This window comes from Antechinus flavipes, chromosome 1, assembly GCF_016432865.1.
Source record: "Antechinus flavipes isolate AdamAnt ecotype Samford, QLD, Australia chromosome 1, AdamAnt_v2, whole genome shotgun sequence".
Classification (NCBI taxonomy): Eukaryota; Metazoa; Chordata; class Mammalia; order Dasyuromorphia; family Dasyuridae; genus Antechinus; species Antechinus flavipes.
Genome location: NC_067398.1, coordinates 542,327,958 through 542,344,290, shown reverse-complemented (window position 1 = coordinate 542,344,290; position 16,333 = coordinate 542,327,958). Strand labels below are relative to the sequence as shown.

The following is a 16,333-nucleotide window of genomic DNA, read 5'->3' as shown; positions in this document are numbered from 1 at the left end:
TTTAGAAAATAGCTACTTACTATATGCCAGATAACGTGCTAAATGTTGAGAATACAAACGCAGAGAACCAAATAGTCCCCAAGTACAAAGACCTTATATTATAATCAGGAAACAAGAAGTATGTATGTAGAAGTCCAAATATAAAGATAATGTTTGTTCTTCAGTTGTTTCAGTTATGTCTGAGTTCATGATCCCATTAGACCTTTTCTTAGTCAAAATAATGGAGATATTTGCCATTTCTTTCTTTAGTTCATTTTACAGATTCAAAGCAGGATTATGTGACATGTCCGGGGTCACTTAGTGTTTGAAACCAGATTTGAATTTTAGAAAGATGAGTCTGATTCCGTCCAGTACTCTATTCACTTCCCAATAAAGAGATAAAATATAAGATAATAAAAAAGGGCATTTTGGGGCAACAGGAAAGCCTTCACATACAAAGTGGTACTTGACCATTAACTTTAAGGAAAAAGAAGGAAGGATACTATGAGACAGAAATGAAGATTCCGGATATAAAGAGAGAGCTAGTGGAATAGGAGCTGGCTTAATGTCTGAGAGGAACCAGCTTGGCAATATTAAAGAGGGGAAATAATATTCAATGGGGCTGAAAAGAGGTTGGGGACAAAGGTATATCTTTTAAATGGGAATTCTTCAATCACTGGAATTTCTTGAGTAGGTACTTAAGAATCTTATTTATATTTGAAGAAAATCACTCTCCTTTCTATGCTATTCTGGTGTGGGGAAAAAACTTTAGACAATACCACTAGAATAATCTAGGTGAAAGGTGATTGGGTCCTGAATTAAGGGATGGTTGTATGAATAGAAAGAAAGGAGTAGACTGAAGAGATGTTAAGGAAGTGAAGACAAAAAGATTTGCCAATTGGTTGGATATATACAATGACTTAAAGAGAAGAGTGTAGAATGACACTCTGTTCTTGAACCTGACCAACTGAAAAGATGGTGGTGCTCTTGACAGAAATAAGTAAATTTGGAAGACAGGTAATGATTATTATTATGTTTTTTTGATGGAGGAAATGGAAAAAGACAAGTCAAAACTTGTGGAAAAAAAAAAGAGTTCCCATCATGAAAGTTAACACAAGTAATTCCCAGGTATCTCAATGGATTATGGCTCTAACTTCTTCGTAAATAAGTTGTTTGGAACTCACACTGTATTTCCCAAGAGAAAATGAACTGAATGAGTGCATTCCCATTCCAATCTAATCCTACAAAGTACTTATACTCTGGTGTATCTAGTATAATAGAAAAAATATTAAACTGATAGTCAGAACACCTGGATTCCCAGGTTGGATCTGCCACTTAACTGCTTTATGATCTTAGTCAAGACACATCTTTCTTGGGCTAAATTTCTTTAGGGAAAAAGAGAATTTCCAAGATAGTTTCCAAAGTGTAAAAGTTTTACTTTGCTTCAGTGAGAGAGAACCCAGTTGAAATTATGTAACCAATTGTAGTAGACCCACTCAATACTGGTTTCCTCTGGCTTCATTCACCAACACATAGGGGCAAAAGCAACAACAGATGGTAAGAATTATCTTTAGGTTGACACAGCAAGACTAGCAATAGAATTAATAAAAAAAACAAAGAATTTCATCAGAAAGATAACGTAGAATTGAGCAAATTCATCAATGGGGAGGAGAGAAGAGTATAGCCAGCAGAGGGGTGATGACTTAGGGAAAAAATAATGGTTTGGGGAGAATTAGAGGTCATAGTGAGAACAAAAAAGAGTTAGATGTTATATGGAAGAGTGAAAGATAAAATGAAAACATTATGATCAGGTAAAGGAACTTCAGAGGTCATGAACATAGAATAGTACATGTATGGGTTCGTTGGTAGCAAGATTGAACCATCTCTTTATATACCTAAACCGATATGGTAGTCTAGATCATGGGAAATGAGTAAGCTGAACTGGGGAGTTTCTTTGAGGGATTCTCCTGCCATGAAAGCAACTAAGTAGGAAGAAAGACTGTGAGTTAAGTATTGAATTTATTATTCTGGAGATCAGTAAATGAAATCTTGATTTTATGCTAAATACAGTATCAGTAAATTTCAATTGAGAAAAGGTGATGATGATAGGAGAATCAGTGACAATGGGAGGCAGCAGGAATTCTAACTCCATCATGATCAATTAGTAATGAGTGTATGTGCAACAGTGCACAGAAAGTCTGTGTTGTTATGAGAGAGCCAGGTCTCTGTGAGTACAAGAAGATGAGACAATTGAGGAAAGAGAAGTTTAAGATGAAAAGAAGTTTCTTACATATGGAGCATTCTAGAGAGCAGAGTGGAAGAGATGGGTAGTTCTTGGATGGCACATTGGGGAGTTCGTTTTAGGGGAACAAAGGAGTTGGCAGTCGGAGACTGTAATGGAATTTGTTCTGTAATAGTTAGAGATTCAAATTATCTGGGATAGTGAGGGTATGACTGTGTAAATGTTAGGTTAATTATTAATAAATGAGTTCAGACCGGTTATGTCATCTGTAGAGAACCAGACAGTGGATGTGGAGACCACTCTGCCTTCTAACAGAGTGAGCAGTGGAAGAGACCTCAGGAGACATCTGGAGCTCAGTACATCAACAAAAAGAATACCCACTATAACATACCTAATAAATACTCATCTGGCTTCTGCTTGAAAATTTCCAAGGTTGGGAAATTTATCATTATTTAATTTCACCTTGATTCAGCCCACTTCTCTATCCTATCAAACTTTAGCTTTCCTGACACGATTTTTCCAAGACCCAAAATGTTTATATATTCATTCACTGTTACCTGACCATTCTTCTACATTCTGTACATTTATCTTTTAAATCTGAATTTGTCCTGTCAGCCTATTTACTTTGCTTCAGTGAGAGAGAACCCAGTTATTTTCAGACCTCATTTCCTCCTCATTGGGATTGTTTTCTTCTGTGTATTCAGGTTTTCATTCTTGATCATCTCCCATCCCTCCTGCATTAATTTTCCTTGTAGTCTATGAGATTCTACTTATCTTTCCTCTGAACCCTGTGAAATTTACTTTTCCAATATTTAGGGTGACTATCAGACTATGCTTGAATTTTATTTTTCTTTATCACATATTCTAGTAGGGAATGCTTAATTTCTACTAGCTTTTTCATCATTTCCATTTCAACAACCAGTTCTCTGTACACTCATATCTCATTAGCATTTGCTTCTTATTTCTTTTACTGCTTTTAAAAATGAAAATAATGGATGATTTATATTCCTAGAATCAAAAGCATCTTGGCAGAATAGATTATATTGCAATATGGTCTCCTCTGGTCTTTGAATGACATCAACAATTACTTTTATGTGAGCGCTCTACATAAGGCCTCCAGTCAGGAAGATAGTTTTTTGCCCTTAGGCAAGTTACTTAAATCTGTTTGCCTGAGTCTTCCTCATCCAAATAAATAAATAAACAAATGAATGAATGAATGAATAAATAAATAAATAAATGAATGAATAAATAAAGACAAATAAACTCCAAATGGGGTCATGAAGAGTCAGACATTTCTGAAACAGCAGAACTACAGCAGTGATCACCATGAATTAATTTCAAAGAGCCATGGATGACCTCTACTTTAGTATTAGCCTAGGCCCTTGTTTGATGCCATAGGATCCATTTATCAGATAAGGCAGTATAGTGTATGAAGCCTAAACCAGCAGCCAAGTGTTGAAAGAATACCTAGAAAGGAATGGTGAAAGGAGATGGCTCTCCTTTCAAACTTTTTTGGTCTGACTAGCAACCAATTTCAAATCTTCAACCATTGGCCATTACTGTATTAAGCTTGCAAATAAGTCATGAGGAAGGCTTTAACTGATTTTAGAAAAAAACATAGAATGAAGAATCAACTTTATATTATCTTCCTAGCTATCAAATAAAGGATCTATTGTCATAAAGACTGAAAATAAACACTAATGTTTGTGTGATTTAATATATGTGTGTGTATATGTATATATACATGCATATATACATATTACATGTTTGTACACATATATGTGATGTATAGATTTTATTTATATCTATAAATATATATGCATATGCTTATATATGTATAATTACATATATTTATGTAATATATATGTGTAGTAAACACAAAAGTACATGTATTTTGACATACTGCTTAAGGAATTTGTAAGTCAAAAAGCTTAGCCATCCCTGTAACCCACATAGAGACCTAAAATTTGATCAAAATCACCGCCTCTCCTTCTTGACCTTGGGTAACTTCTATTTCACCCAATTTGAAGAGAAGCTGCAAAATTGTTATAAGCTTGATATTATTGAGTTTCTATATAAGCCTGTGAGTAGTCTTTATTATGATTTTGTGGCTCTGACCTGGAAGGGCAAAAATGAGAATGTAGGTTTCATAACTCTCCTACTTTCAACACCTAATTCAAAACATACTACCAAAAAAATCATTTTTATTAGCTAGGTAGCCATCCAATAATATCACTCTCTGTTCTTATCACAGCAACAATGAAGAGGCCTAAAATTAATTTCAGAGGTAGCTAAGCTTTTTTACTTACCTATTCCTTAAGCATTTTGTCAAAAATACATTTACTTTTGTAAGAAATCTACACTAAGTCCCTTAGAAATGATTTTGTTTTAGCAACAACATTTTAGCCCATTTTAGCAACAACAAAAATGTGTGTTTTGAAACCTATAAAATAATTTTGTAGACAACTTATAATATTACTTAAGATTTGTTCTTTAAGTGATTATAATATAACAATGATAGCTTTGCCCCCAAAGCTCCAAATTAAAATTTATGTAATTAGAATTATCAAATATAAAATTTTATTGTGCTTATAATTATAAAATCTCTAAATATAAAATTTTAAAATAATTATGGCTATTATGTAAGAAGTAAGTAATCCAGCAATACTGTATGCTTACTATTATCTTATTTTTATAACTTACTGTGTGGGACAGGTGCTAGACCCCCTTTCCCAAATTAACTAGTCAGAGACATCTTCAGGTAGAAAGAGAAGGCATTTATTTAGTCCCTGCAGGGAGAGGCCCAAGCACTCCTAGGAGGCATACCCGCTCCCACCATTTTCTGGGGGACCTGACAAGCTGGAAGTTTGTCTGGATTTAAATAGCAAAAGATCCAAGCCTTTTCATTGGATAGACTAAAAGGAAGTAAACATCCTTGACCAATGGGCACCAATCTTATCTGCTTACTGTGGGTTACATCCCTTCCTATCACTTCCTGTCACTGACTTAGGATCTGACCTTTAGAGATCATGTGACTTTCTGGAACCAGTATATTTGGAAATCCATCATATAGAAAAATGGTAATGTAAGTAGAGGATAAGTTTAAATTGAAAGACAACTTTAATACAGCAATGAGAGCGAATAGATTTTGTTTCTGCAGAACATTTGTGATGTTCCATGATAATTTCAAGATGGTCTGTAACATGCGTGTAATAAGATCATAGTTTTCAAGTGACTGGATATTCACATTACAAGAATGCAGATGTTCATGGCACCTTATTCACACAATTAAGACAGTAATAGAGATGAATGAAGGAGCTACTCTGAGGCTATACATATGTGTCTGACCATCCTTTGAAATCAGTTTAGTCTCAAATGTCAAAGCCTTGTGGTGGTTTAGAAACAATTTGATGACAGATTGAGAAATTGCTAAGTGAGTAACATTCAGAATTTTATATAATCTGTACATAAAACACACACATACACACTCTGAAGTCTTCATGCTCAGGATTATGACAGTTTCAATTTGTTGCCAAAAAAAACCCTGTAAGGTTTCAAACATTTACATGGTTATTGTCATAGGGACTTGATATGTTTATAATACAAGTGGGAGATTTTTAACTACCTCAAGTGCCATTGAAGAATTTTTTTAGTGGGAATCCTCTGGACTATTGTCTCACTAAACTCACTAAATGGGAATCACTGCCCTGAAAGAACATTAATACCATTATTCACTAGAGAAAAGAAATAAATTTGTACATTGAAAATAGTTGAATTCCTCAAAGAATACATTTCTCAATTATTTTTAAGTCTATTTTTAGTCTGCTCCCAAGGAACTTATCTGTGCTACTCTCTTATGCTTCTACCAAATTGTAGGTTTCTTGAAGATAATTAAATATGATTGCTCCCCCAGTCCCTACCATAGTGCCTTGTGCTCAGTGGGCACTTAATAAATGTGTATTATATTCAAATACTGCCTCAGGGGAAAAAAAAAAAGTTTTTGAAATAAAATGTTTTTCTTGGCCAAAACCATAATTAAGCCATTTTTGGTTAATCTTTGTGAACTGATAATGACTACTGAGTAAAATAAAATTTTGGAAAAAGACACTTGAGAGGGATTGCAAAAATCCATTTTTACTTTAAAATGCATATTCTTAAGAACATAAGGACTTATTGTGAGTGGGACCTTAGATTTATTTTATATTCTTGTTCCTAAGTTATATTAAATATTTGAATATAAGAAACCTTGCTTACTACTTTTTTTGTGCCCCTCAATTGGCAGAATACTAAGCCACTTGAAGGAGTGCTAATAAGATGAGAATATGAAGGCTTTCTAAGGCCTCAGGAATATAAAGATTGCTTCAGTCTTGCATAATGTAGCTCCCTCCTTTTTTAATACAGAAATATAGCCTACAGAGACAGCAGGACTCAACATGTACTTTATTTCAAAAAGCCTCTTATCTTTATATACTGAACTTTTATATTATAGAAGACGGTGGCTTGAGGGTACCTTACACCACTCTGTAAAAGGTGTTTTCTCTGCAAACGGTATTTTAGCCATTGTAGTAACAAGACAAGTTCATCATATAACTTGTTTAACATGTTTACATTTCAAACACTTAGAGAATTAACAGGTGATTGTATGACTGAGATGTTTGTTTTAATAGGCTAAAAAGTGGGAGGTAATTTATAGTTACATTATGATGCAATAGGAAAATACCTAATTATTCCCTTTTTTGGCTCTTCTTTTAGTTTCAGTTAAAACTGCTAATAGCAGGGCTCAACAAGTTTTATACATTATTTTTAATCTTACCTACATGTATGAAATTGATGCCATCTACTTGTCGTGAATATTCAGATGAATTTCCCCCTCAATAGTACATGGTTCTAATCAGCAGCAATGAACATCTTTATAAACTTTGAGAGTTCCAAATCAAGAAGTCTCTGCAAACCTTAAAAGCATACTCTCCTTATCAGGAGTTACTAGTTCTACTGCACTGTCAGTAAAAACTTCACAATGCACATCCCTTGATCCTACAGAGCCAGCACTATATTTGTATTCCAAAGATATCATTAAAAAAGGAAAAGAACCTACATATGCAAAAATGTTTATAGCAGCTCTTTTTTGTGGTGGTGAGGAATTAGAAATTGAGGGGCGGGATACCCATAATTGGAGAATGGCCAAATAAGTAATGGTATATGAATGAATGTAATGAAATACTATTGTTCTATAAGAAATGATGAGCAGGCTGATTTCAGAAAAGCCTGGAGAAACTTAAATGAACTGACTCTGAGTGAAATGAGCAAAACCAGGAGAACATTGTACACAGTAACAAGATTGTATGATGGATCAGTTTTGATAGACTTAGTTCTGCTCAGCAATACAATGACCCAAGCCAATTCCAAAAGACTTTTTTTATTTGTTAATGCTTCTTTTTAAATTTTTATTTGTTTACAATTTTTTTTTCTGAGTCATTTGGGGTTAAGTGACTTGTCCAAGGTCTCATAGCTAGGAAGTGTTAAGTGTCCAAGAATAGATTTGAACTCAGGTCCTTCTGTCTTCAGGGCTGGTATTCTATCCACTGCACCACTTAGCTGCCCTGTATTTAATTTTATAACATTTTGATTTCTATTATTTTTCTCTCTTCCTCCTCTTCCCTCCTAATATCTCATTTTAGCAATCAGTTTGATATAGGTTATACATGTACAATCACATTAAACATATTTCCACATTATTCATGTTGTGAATAAAAGGGGGAAATCATAAGAAAGAAAAAGCATCCAAAAAGCAAAAATAGTATGCTTCAATCTGTATTCAGATTCCATAATTCTTTCTCTAAATGTGGATATCATTTTCCATCATGAGTTTCTTTCAGCCATTTCCCAATTGATGGGTTTCCCCTTAATTTCAAATTCTTGGGCATCAGAAATAGAGCTGCTGTGATCATTTTTGTATATGTGGGTCCTTTTCCATTTTTTGTGATCTCTTTGGGATACAGAGCTAGTAGTAGTTTTACTCGATTAAAGAGTATGTACAATTTGGTTCTTTGAACATAGTTCCAGATTGCCCTCCAGAAGGATTAGATTGCTTTACAACTCACCAACAATGCATTAGTGATACACTTCTTCTACATGCTCTCCAACATTTATCATTTTCCTTTTCTGTCATATTAGTCAATCTGATAGATGTGAGGTGGTGCCTCAGGGTTGTTTCAATTTGCATTTCTCTAATTGTGATTTAGAGCATTTTTTTCATATAACTGTAGATTTAATTTCTTTGAAATCTGCCTCTTCATATCCTTTGACCATTGGGGAGTGGCTTGTATTCTTATAATTTTGAATCATCTCTATATTTTATATGATACCTTTATCAGAAACACTAGCTGTAAAAAATATTTCTCAGCTTTCTGCTATCCTTCTAATTTTGTTTGTCTTAGCTTTATTTGTACAAAACCGTTTTAATTTAGTGTAATCAAAATTATCAATCTTGCATTTCATAATGTTTTCCTGTTTGGTCATAAATTCTTCCCTTCTCCATAAATAGATAAATTATTCCTCCCTCTCTGAATTTGCTTATAGTATTATGATTTATGTCTAAATCGTGTGCCCATATTGACCTTTTCTTTATGTACAATGCAAGATTTAGTCAATGTCAGGTTTCTGCCATACTCTTTTCCACTTTTCCTAAACTTTTTGTCAAATAGTGAACTCTTATTCTGGAAGATAGAGTTTTGGGGTTTATCAAACAGATTACTGTAGTCATTTACTAGCATGTCTTATGTATTTAATCCATTCCACCACTCCACTACTCATTTCTTTGCCAGTACCAACAAGTTTTGATAATTGCCACTTTATGATATAGTTTAATATCTGGTACACCTATCCTTTGTATTTTTTCATTACTTTCCTTGATATTCTTGATCTTTATACTTCCAGATGTAAAATGGAAAATGCTATCCATATCCAAAGAAAGAACAAAAGAGACTGAGTGCAGATCAAAGCATATTATTTTTGCTTTTATTGGTTTTTTTTTTTCTTTCTCATGGTTTTCCCCTTTTGTTCTGATTTTTCTTTCATAACATGTTTAAAATGATTGTGCATGTATAACCTATATCATAATGGGAAGGAAAGGAAGGAGAAAAAAATTTGGAACTCAAAATCTTACAAAAATGAATGTTGAAACCTATCTTTACATGTACAATTACAATAAAAAAATAGAATATGAAGTGGAAAAAATAAATTTTATAAAAATTCACAAATCTAGATCTCTAACTAAAATCTACAATGAAAAGCTACTGGTTACTTTTTTCTTTATTCCTAGTATATGAAGAAGTTGGGATATAGTTTTTTTGATTATGTGCATGTAGCCCTGGTACTCCATGACTTGGAATTATGGGACTACCACTGTGCAAGATGCTTTGACTCAGCTTGGGGAAAGAACTACTAGATTTTAGAAAATACCACCACCATGTATTGGGATCTAGATTTTTCAGTTTATCTGTGATTTTCAGTTGTATCCATATGTAAAATTTTCTTTTGATTAGTTTAATATGGATAATAAAAAATTAGCTACAGATTGATATATCAGATATATCATGCTATAATTTAGATATATTTCCTGAAAACATTTCTCTAGCCCCAGAAGAACAATATTTCTAGATTCTAGATTTTTCTAGGCAACTCAAGGTCTACCTCAGATATTTATTGCTGGGTGTAGAAAATGTAGATTCCAGAACCTTTTGTTCTAAAGAATATTTATTGACATAGGAGAGTCTATTTTCTCCCTAGTGTCTAATGTTTTTTCTTTGGGGAAATGTTGGGGATTTTTCTTGTAACATTTCTTAGTACTTATACCAAAGGGAGTATTAGTGTTCATCATGATACTTCTGATTGAAGTGTAAGCCAGAAGTTGATGCACCAAAGTGGTGCATGCAGAGTTGGGTTGTGCAAAATTATTAGCTGATGAAAACTTTTGTGGGCAAGTGGCTTCTTTGAAACTCATTCCAAGGGTGCCGTGCTCACAGATTTAAACAGTTTTATTAGCCAAGAAAATGGGTTCCAATTATTTTAAAGACCATGTCCTTTGGTCTTTGAATAGGATCAGAGAAATGATGGATTTAGATTGTCATAATGACAAGTCTGATAAGCATGGCAGTAAAAAAAGCAAAACAGGTCCATCCAGGGAAGAACAAGAGATCTAGACAAAGCTATAGGGTCAGACAAAGGTCTGGGGTTATATTGTTTTGGAAAATGAGTCTGAATGTTGCCTCCAAACTCAGATATCAGACTTTAGAAAGGAAGGAGAGATAGGATGCAAGTAAGCCAAAAATTAAAACCAGATCCAAACCAATTCCAGGTTCCACATGATCAGTGGAAAATTCTAAGAGTCAGTAAAGAAGAAGAATTGACCTAAGATTTTTGTAAAGGAAAAGAAATTTGTATTTAAATAATGAAAGGGGATAAAAATATGATTTCCCCCATATTCAAAGAACAAAAAAAAATATGATTTGCACTTTATCAATAAGTCTATAATTCTTGCCTCTAGAATAAAATATAACCTTTTCTGTTAAGCATCTTAAGTCCTTTATGATCTTTCCTTCTTCCTTTCTAAGTTTTTTATACCTTTGCTCCTTGTACAAACTCTTATTTGCAGCCAAACTGACCAAGGTGTTTTCTCCTGTAAATGGCCTCCATAGTTTTTCATAAGCTGTCTTCCATGCCTGGGATGTATTCCATTCTGTTTTTTGTTGTTTTTTAATTTGTTTTATCTACATTTGAAAGAGGTACACTAAAGTCTCTCACTTATAATTTTACTATTTCTCCTTTCAATTTGTTTAACTTGATTTTAAGTTAAAATTGTTTTCCTTTAATTATTTTGATGCTAATGTGGTGCATATGTACTAATATTTATATTGACTGATATTTGATGATTGACATAATTGATATTAATTTGTTGTCTATAATGTGTTTAAGCAAAATGTACTTTTTCCTTTTAACTAAGTATACATTTACTCTTTTTCTGAGATAATTGATAATCCTACTTTTTTAAAAAATTCAGATGGAGGATAATATATTTTCCTCCAATTCCTTATTTTAAATGTGTGTGAATCTTTCAAGTGTTTTTTTTTGTAAACCACAGAATGTTGGATTCTGCTTTCTAATATAATTTGCTTTCCTCTTTCATTTTATGGGTGAGTTCATTCCATTTATGTTCCCATTATGATCATTAATTATGTATTTCCCTCTGCCCATTTCTTTTGTACTTTTTGTTTCTTTTTGTCGGTCCCTCACAAACTCTTCTACACAACTGAGAGAATAAGTAATAAGTTCTAATTTTATTTTCTTAGAATTTTTACTTCCCTTCATAGTCAGCTCAAGCCCTACTTTCTACACAAAAACTTTCCTAATCTTTCAGTTACTTTTTCTACCCCCCAAAATTGTTTTGTATTGACTTTGTATTTCTTTTCTAATTCTTTATATGTTCACATATTTTCCTCTTAAAATAAAATATAAGCACCTTCATAACAGGGACTTTTTCTTTTTTTGTCTTTGTATTTATCATATCTACCACAGTGCCTAATGGGTTCTATGTGTGTGTGTGTGTGTGTGTGTGTGTGTGTGTGTGTGTGTGTGTGTGTGTATTTTTTTTTTTTTTAAGCTTGATTGGTTGCTTAAGAAAATTGGCATCTTTAAAAAAAAAAACAGGAATATGTGAAAATAGGATTTTACTTTTTTTTAAACTATTGAATTTTTTTTTACTATTATAATTGAGATTCCATTAGTCAGTTTCATCTTAGGGTCTTGACTTCCTCAAATACTTAATTTTGTAATATTATTGATCAAGATATCCCTAAAATAACATTGTACTATCTCATTGTGGTGTAAAGATGAAACTGAATTCTATTTAGTTTACCTTAGCAGATCCTTAATGCTTGGAATTTATTCCTTTGTCACTCCCATGGGGAATTATTATGGATGCATATTTAAACTAAAAATAAACTGTATGAAATCAAATTTATAATTGTGTTCTGTGAATTTAATTTCAGAATAAAAGCAATTAAAATCTGCAGTATCTTTTAAAACTCAACTCATATATAACACTTTTCCTGATCCTCCTGTTTATGAGTTCCCTTTATATCTCCTTGAATTATATCAATTTAAAGGCTGAATTCTTTTTTCTGCCTCAATAAAGAGTGATCTATTTGAGGGCAGGGTAGCTTTTGCTTTTCATTTTCATCTTAGTATCCCCAGAACTACAATACCTAACACATATTAAGCATTTAATAAATGCGTGTTGAATTTAATTAACTTACAAGCCTAGCAAAACAACATGATGAGCATTAAGTGTTGACTTGGTAGCACTTATACAAGACCTTCTATAAGAACTAGCTTACTTAAGTGTGAAAAAGTCTTATTAAATTTGACCACCACGCGAATATATCTTTTACCTGAGAAATTCATCACACAATCTATAGAAACATGGAGTGTTTCTGATCTTTTGTATTTGAGATACTGAAGTATCTTGACTATTTCCAAGAGAGTTGTACAGATAATAAAAATATTATCGGTAACAATGAAGAAAACAACAATTTCATGAAGAAGTGCTGTTTTCCATTTCCATTATCAAGCCTTGTTTTGTAATAATGTAAATTAACTTTGAAGCCTTAGTATTTTAGGGGCATGTGAAGGGAAATTGTAACTAAAAATAAGTGGGCTAAGATTTACCATGAGTAAATTATTTCCTTGAATATGCTTATGGAATTTCAAACATACTTAGTTTTGATAGTAAAAGTGCTCAGGATTATCATTAATGAATTTACAAATTCTTTTTCTTCACTTGGATTTTTGTTCATTTAATAAATACTTAACTCAGTCATGTGACTTTAAAGTAATGAAACTAGAATTTGCATATTGCTTGTATTATTTTCTTAATTCACAGGTATTAACATCTATAGATGCATACAATGGTTAATGATAATCCATCAAAAGAAATATTTATTTAAAATTAAATCACTAGAACTCCATATTTTATGCTTTGACTAATAAATAACATATGTAAAATTCAAATATACTTGTAAAATTCAGCAACAGTATACATTGAAGTAACTTCAGATTTTGAAAGTCAATGTCATATGAAACACTAGTCTTGAAGTCATGAATCTCATGCATTCAAATTTTTCTTTCAAATTTACTCATTGTTTAACCATAAATGAATCATTTAATCTCTCTAGACTTCATTTTTATTTTTAGTAAGATAAATAGTAGCCTTGTGAATGCAAAGAAAGGAATAAATATGAAAATAGAATCAGTAAGATGGCATCTGATTGGATATGGTGATGAGTGAGAGAAAAAAGTTGTGTCATTACAAGATTGTGAACCTGGGTAACTGAGGGTCATGGGTTACCTCAAAAAAAAATTGAAAATTTGAAAAAAGGGTAGTTTTAGAGAAGATATATGAGTTCCCTTTTGGACATGTTGAGTTTGAAATAGCTACAAGACATATGGATGAAGATGTTCAGCAAATAGTTGATAACTCAGGACTGGATATGCTCATTAGGAAGTTATATTATAGAAATTATAATTGAGTCTATGAAACCTTATGAAATAAATCACCAAGAAAGAAGCTATCAAGAGAGAAAGTAAGAAGACCTAGGATGAATTCTTGAGTTTTTCCTTTGGGATTTGTTAGATGCGTGATTTCTAAAAGGAAACTGAGAAATTATCTTCCAGGCTGTGTAGAATCAAGAAAGAGAGGTGATGTGAACATCAAGGGAGAACAGTGTGTCCATGTGGAAAGGAGTTGGTAAACATTTAGCTAAATGATGTCTGAAAAAAGACCTTTGGATTTAGCTTTTAAATGATCACTGGTTACCTTAGGTAGAGAAAATTCAGAGTTGTGTTCAGAAGCCAGAATTCCCTAAAAAGAAAAAAAAAAATCGGAAATGAAACAGACGATGATTATAGTAATATTTCTGTGAAAGGAATGAAATAGCTGAAGGAATCACAGAATCAAATGAAGATCTTTTAAGGTTTGGGTGTGTTTGTAGGTGGTGGGGAAGAAGCCAGCAGCAGATAAAACGAGATTTCAGATGAAAAAGTGAATGAACAAAGGAGCTAGCTGCTGAAAGAAATAGGAGTGAGTGGGATCAAGAATATCATATGCAGAGAATTTAACACTGGAGAGAAGAAAGGCTTCTTTCTTGTAAAAAAGATAGAAAACATGAAGGATCAGGCAAAATAATTTTAAATTATGGAAAGGAAAGAAGAAAGGGTTCAGAGCAAAGATATTTAAGTGATATCTGTTGTGAATCAAGGCTGAGGAGGAGGGAGTAATGAAATAGGATTCTTGAGACTATATAAGTTGAATAGGATAGGAAGTCAGTCAATAATGAATTAAAGAATTGCTCCCCAACAATAAAGCTCCAATTAATATTAGAGAACATAAATTTATAATGGTCCCAATCTACACAGTTATGTGATTTCCTTAAGCAAAAAAAGTTAAATGTTGGTAGAAACCGGGTTGGGATTTGCCAAGCTGTAAGCAGCAATAGGAAATAAGGGCAAGTGATAAAAGAGCAAAGGACATTGTATGTAGAGTCAAGATTGTGAAGGCTGAAAAGTCAGATTTAGTATAAGGGTGATTGAATATGAAAAGGAGGAGGAATAGAGAAACCAAAGCATATGATGAGTTTAAAGAAAGAGGAAGAGGCAAGGGGGGAAAGAGAGAATGATAGGAAATTGTAATCAGAGAGGAATTTCAGCGTTTATCCACTGGCATACCTATGGGTAAATGAAGGATAGAACAGACAGATAAATAGATTGTAGATAGACTGACAGACTGACTGAGAGAACAGGAGCAAGTAGGGGGAAGGAGGGAGAAAAAAATAGCGGAAAGGAGGGAGGGAAAGAGAATGGGGAAGAGAGAGCAAGTGAGCACACGATTAACTCGCCATCATTAGAGAGTCTGCAAGCATTAGGAGCGGTTGACAAGTTCAGCATCTACATCAGCATTAGGAAACAGTGGAGACAGAGGACTGACTTAAGTTGGTAACCGAGATTTATTATCAAAGAACTTTCATTGTATACTGATCTAATTCTAATGGCAGAACTTGGAGAGGTAACCTGACCTCGGTCATCAAAAGAGAGCATCATCTAGTGGTGACTTTCCAACTATACATAATGTCTTGGAGTGATTCACCACATTAGAGGTTGAAGCCCTTTTTCAAATGTCAACATGCACACATCATCTAAATGAAATACATATTATAATCTAGTTACTCTTTTGCTTCTTTTTTGCCACCTGCTGCCTAAATTTTTTTTTTCATTTTACAGAAAAAACAACGAACAAAAGACCTTTCTCAGTTGTTTCATTCATATAATCCATATGATCATAAGGTAAGGAAAGCATCTTCTCAGTATTATAAATGTCTCTGCAACTCCTGCGGTATAATGTTCAGTAATGTAGGGGACATAAGGTGCCGGTCATAGTGGAATCATTGCATTTGAGCTCAGAAGTCCTTGGCAGGAATCAAAGACTCTCTTTACCCAGTTTGATGATCTCAGATATGTCTTTTAACTTCTCTGAAACTCAGTTTCCTTATCTGTAAAAGGGAGCAAAATAATTTTGGCTCATGTGGTTGTTTAAAGAAAATAACATGTGAATGTGCTTTGTAAAATCGTGAATAGAAAATATTCTAATACTATAATTGCTGAACTTGATTATCCCCAGATGAAAATGTAATAGCTCTTAAGCTACTACTAGTATTTAGAACTAGAACTAGATTTAGAAACAGTATTATTATCTTGTCTAAGCTCCTCGTTTTACAAATAGGGAAATTGAAACTCAGAGAGACTTGACCAAGACAGATAAGGCAAGTTGTAGAGCAAGGACTGAAACTCATGTCATTTGCCTCTACATACAGATCCCTACATGTGAAACTCAGTTGTGTTTCATTAGTTTCTTTTAGCTGAAATCTAATCAGGTTATCACTGAAATCTCAAACTTCTCTAATGGGTGATATTAACTTCCCTGAATGGTTTTGAAATGTCAATCATTGGTTGTCAACTACTGGATCTTAAGTGTTAAAGACAGAATTTGGGTTTACTTTTTTA

At 33.1% G+C, this 16,333-nt stretch overlaps 1 protein-coding gene across 2 annotated transcripts in view; it reads left to right on the top strand.

Moving 5' to 3' along the window:
• CDKAL1 (CDK5 regulatory subunit associated protein 1 like 1) overlaps nt 1-16,333 on the top strand; it is a 647,858-nt gene that overhangs the window by 475,898 nt on the left and 155,627 nt on the right. Inside the window, exon 13 of one of the 2 annotated variants that reach the window (XM_051970619.1) lies at nt 15,554-15,616. The exons of the other annotated variant lie outside the window; for it this stretch is intronic. Coding sequence (XP_051826579.1) covers nt 15,554-15,616 — 63 coding nt within the window. The remainder of the gene's footprint in view (nt 1-15,553; nt 15,617-16,333) is intronic. 2 annotated transcript variants of the gene reach the window in all.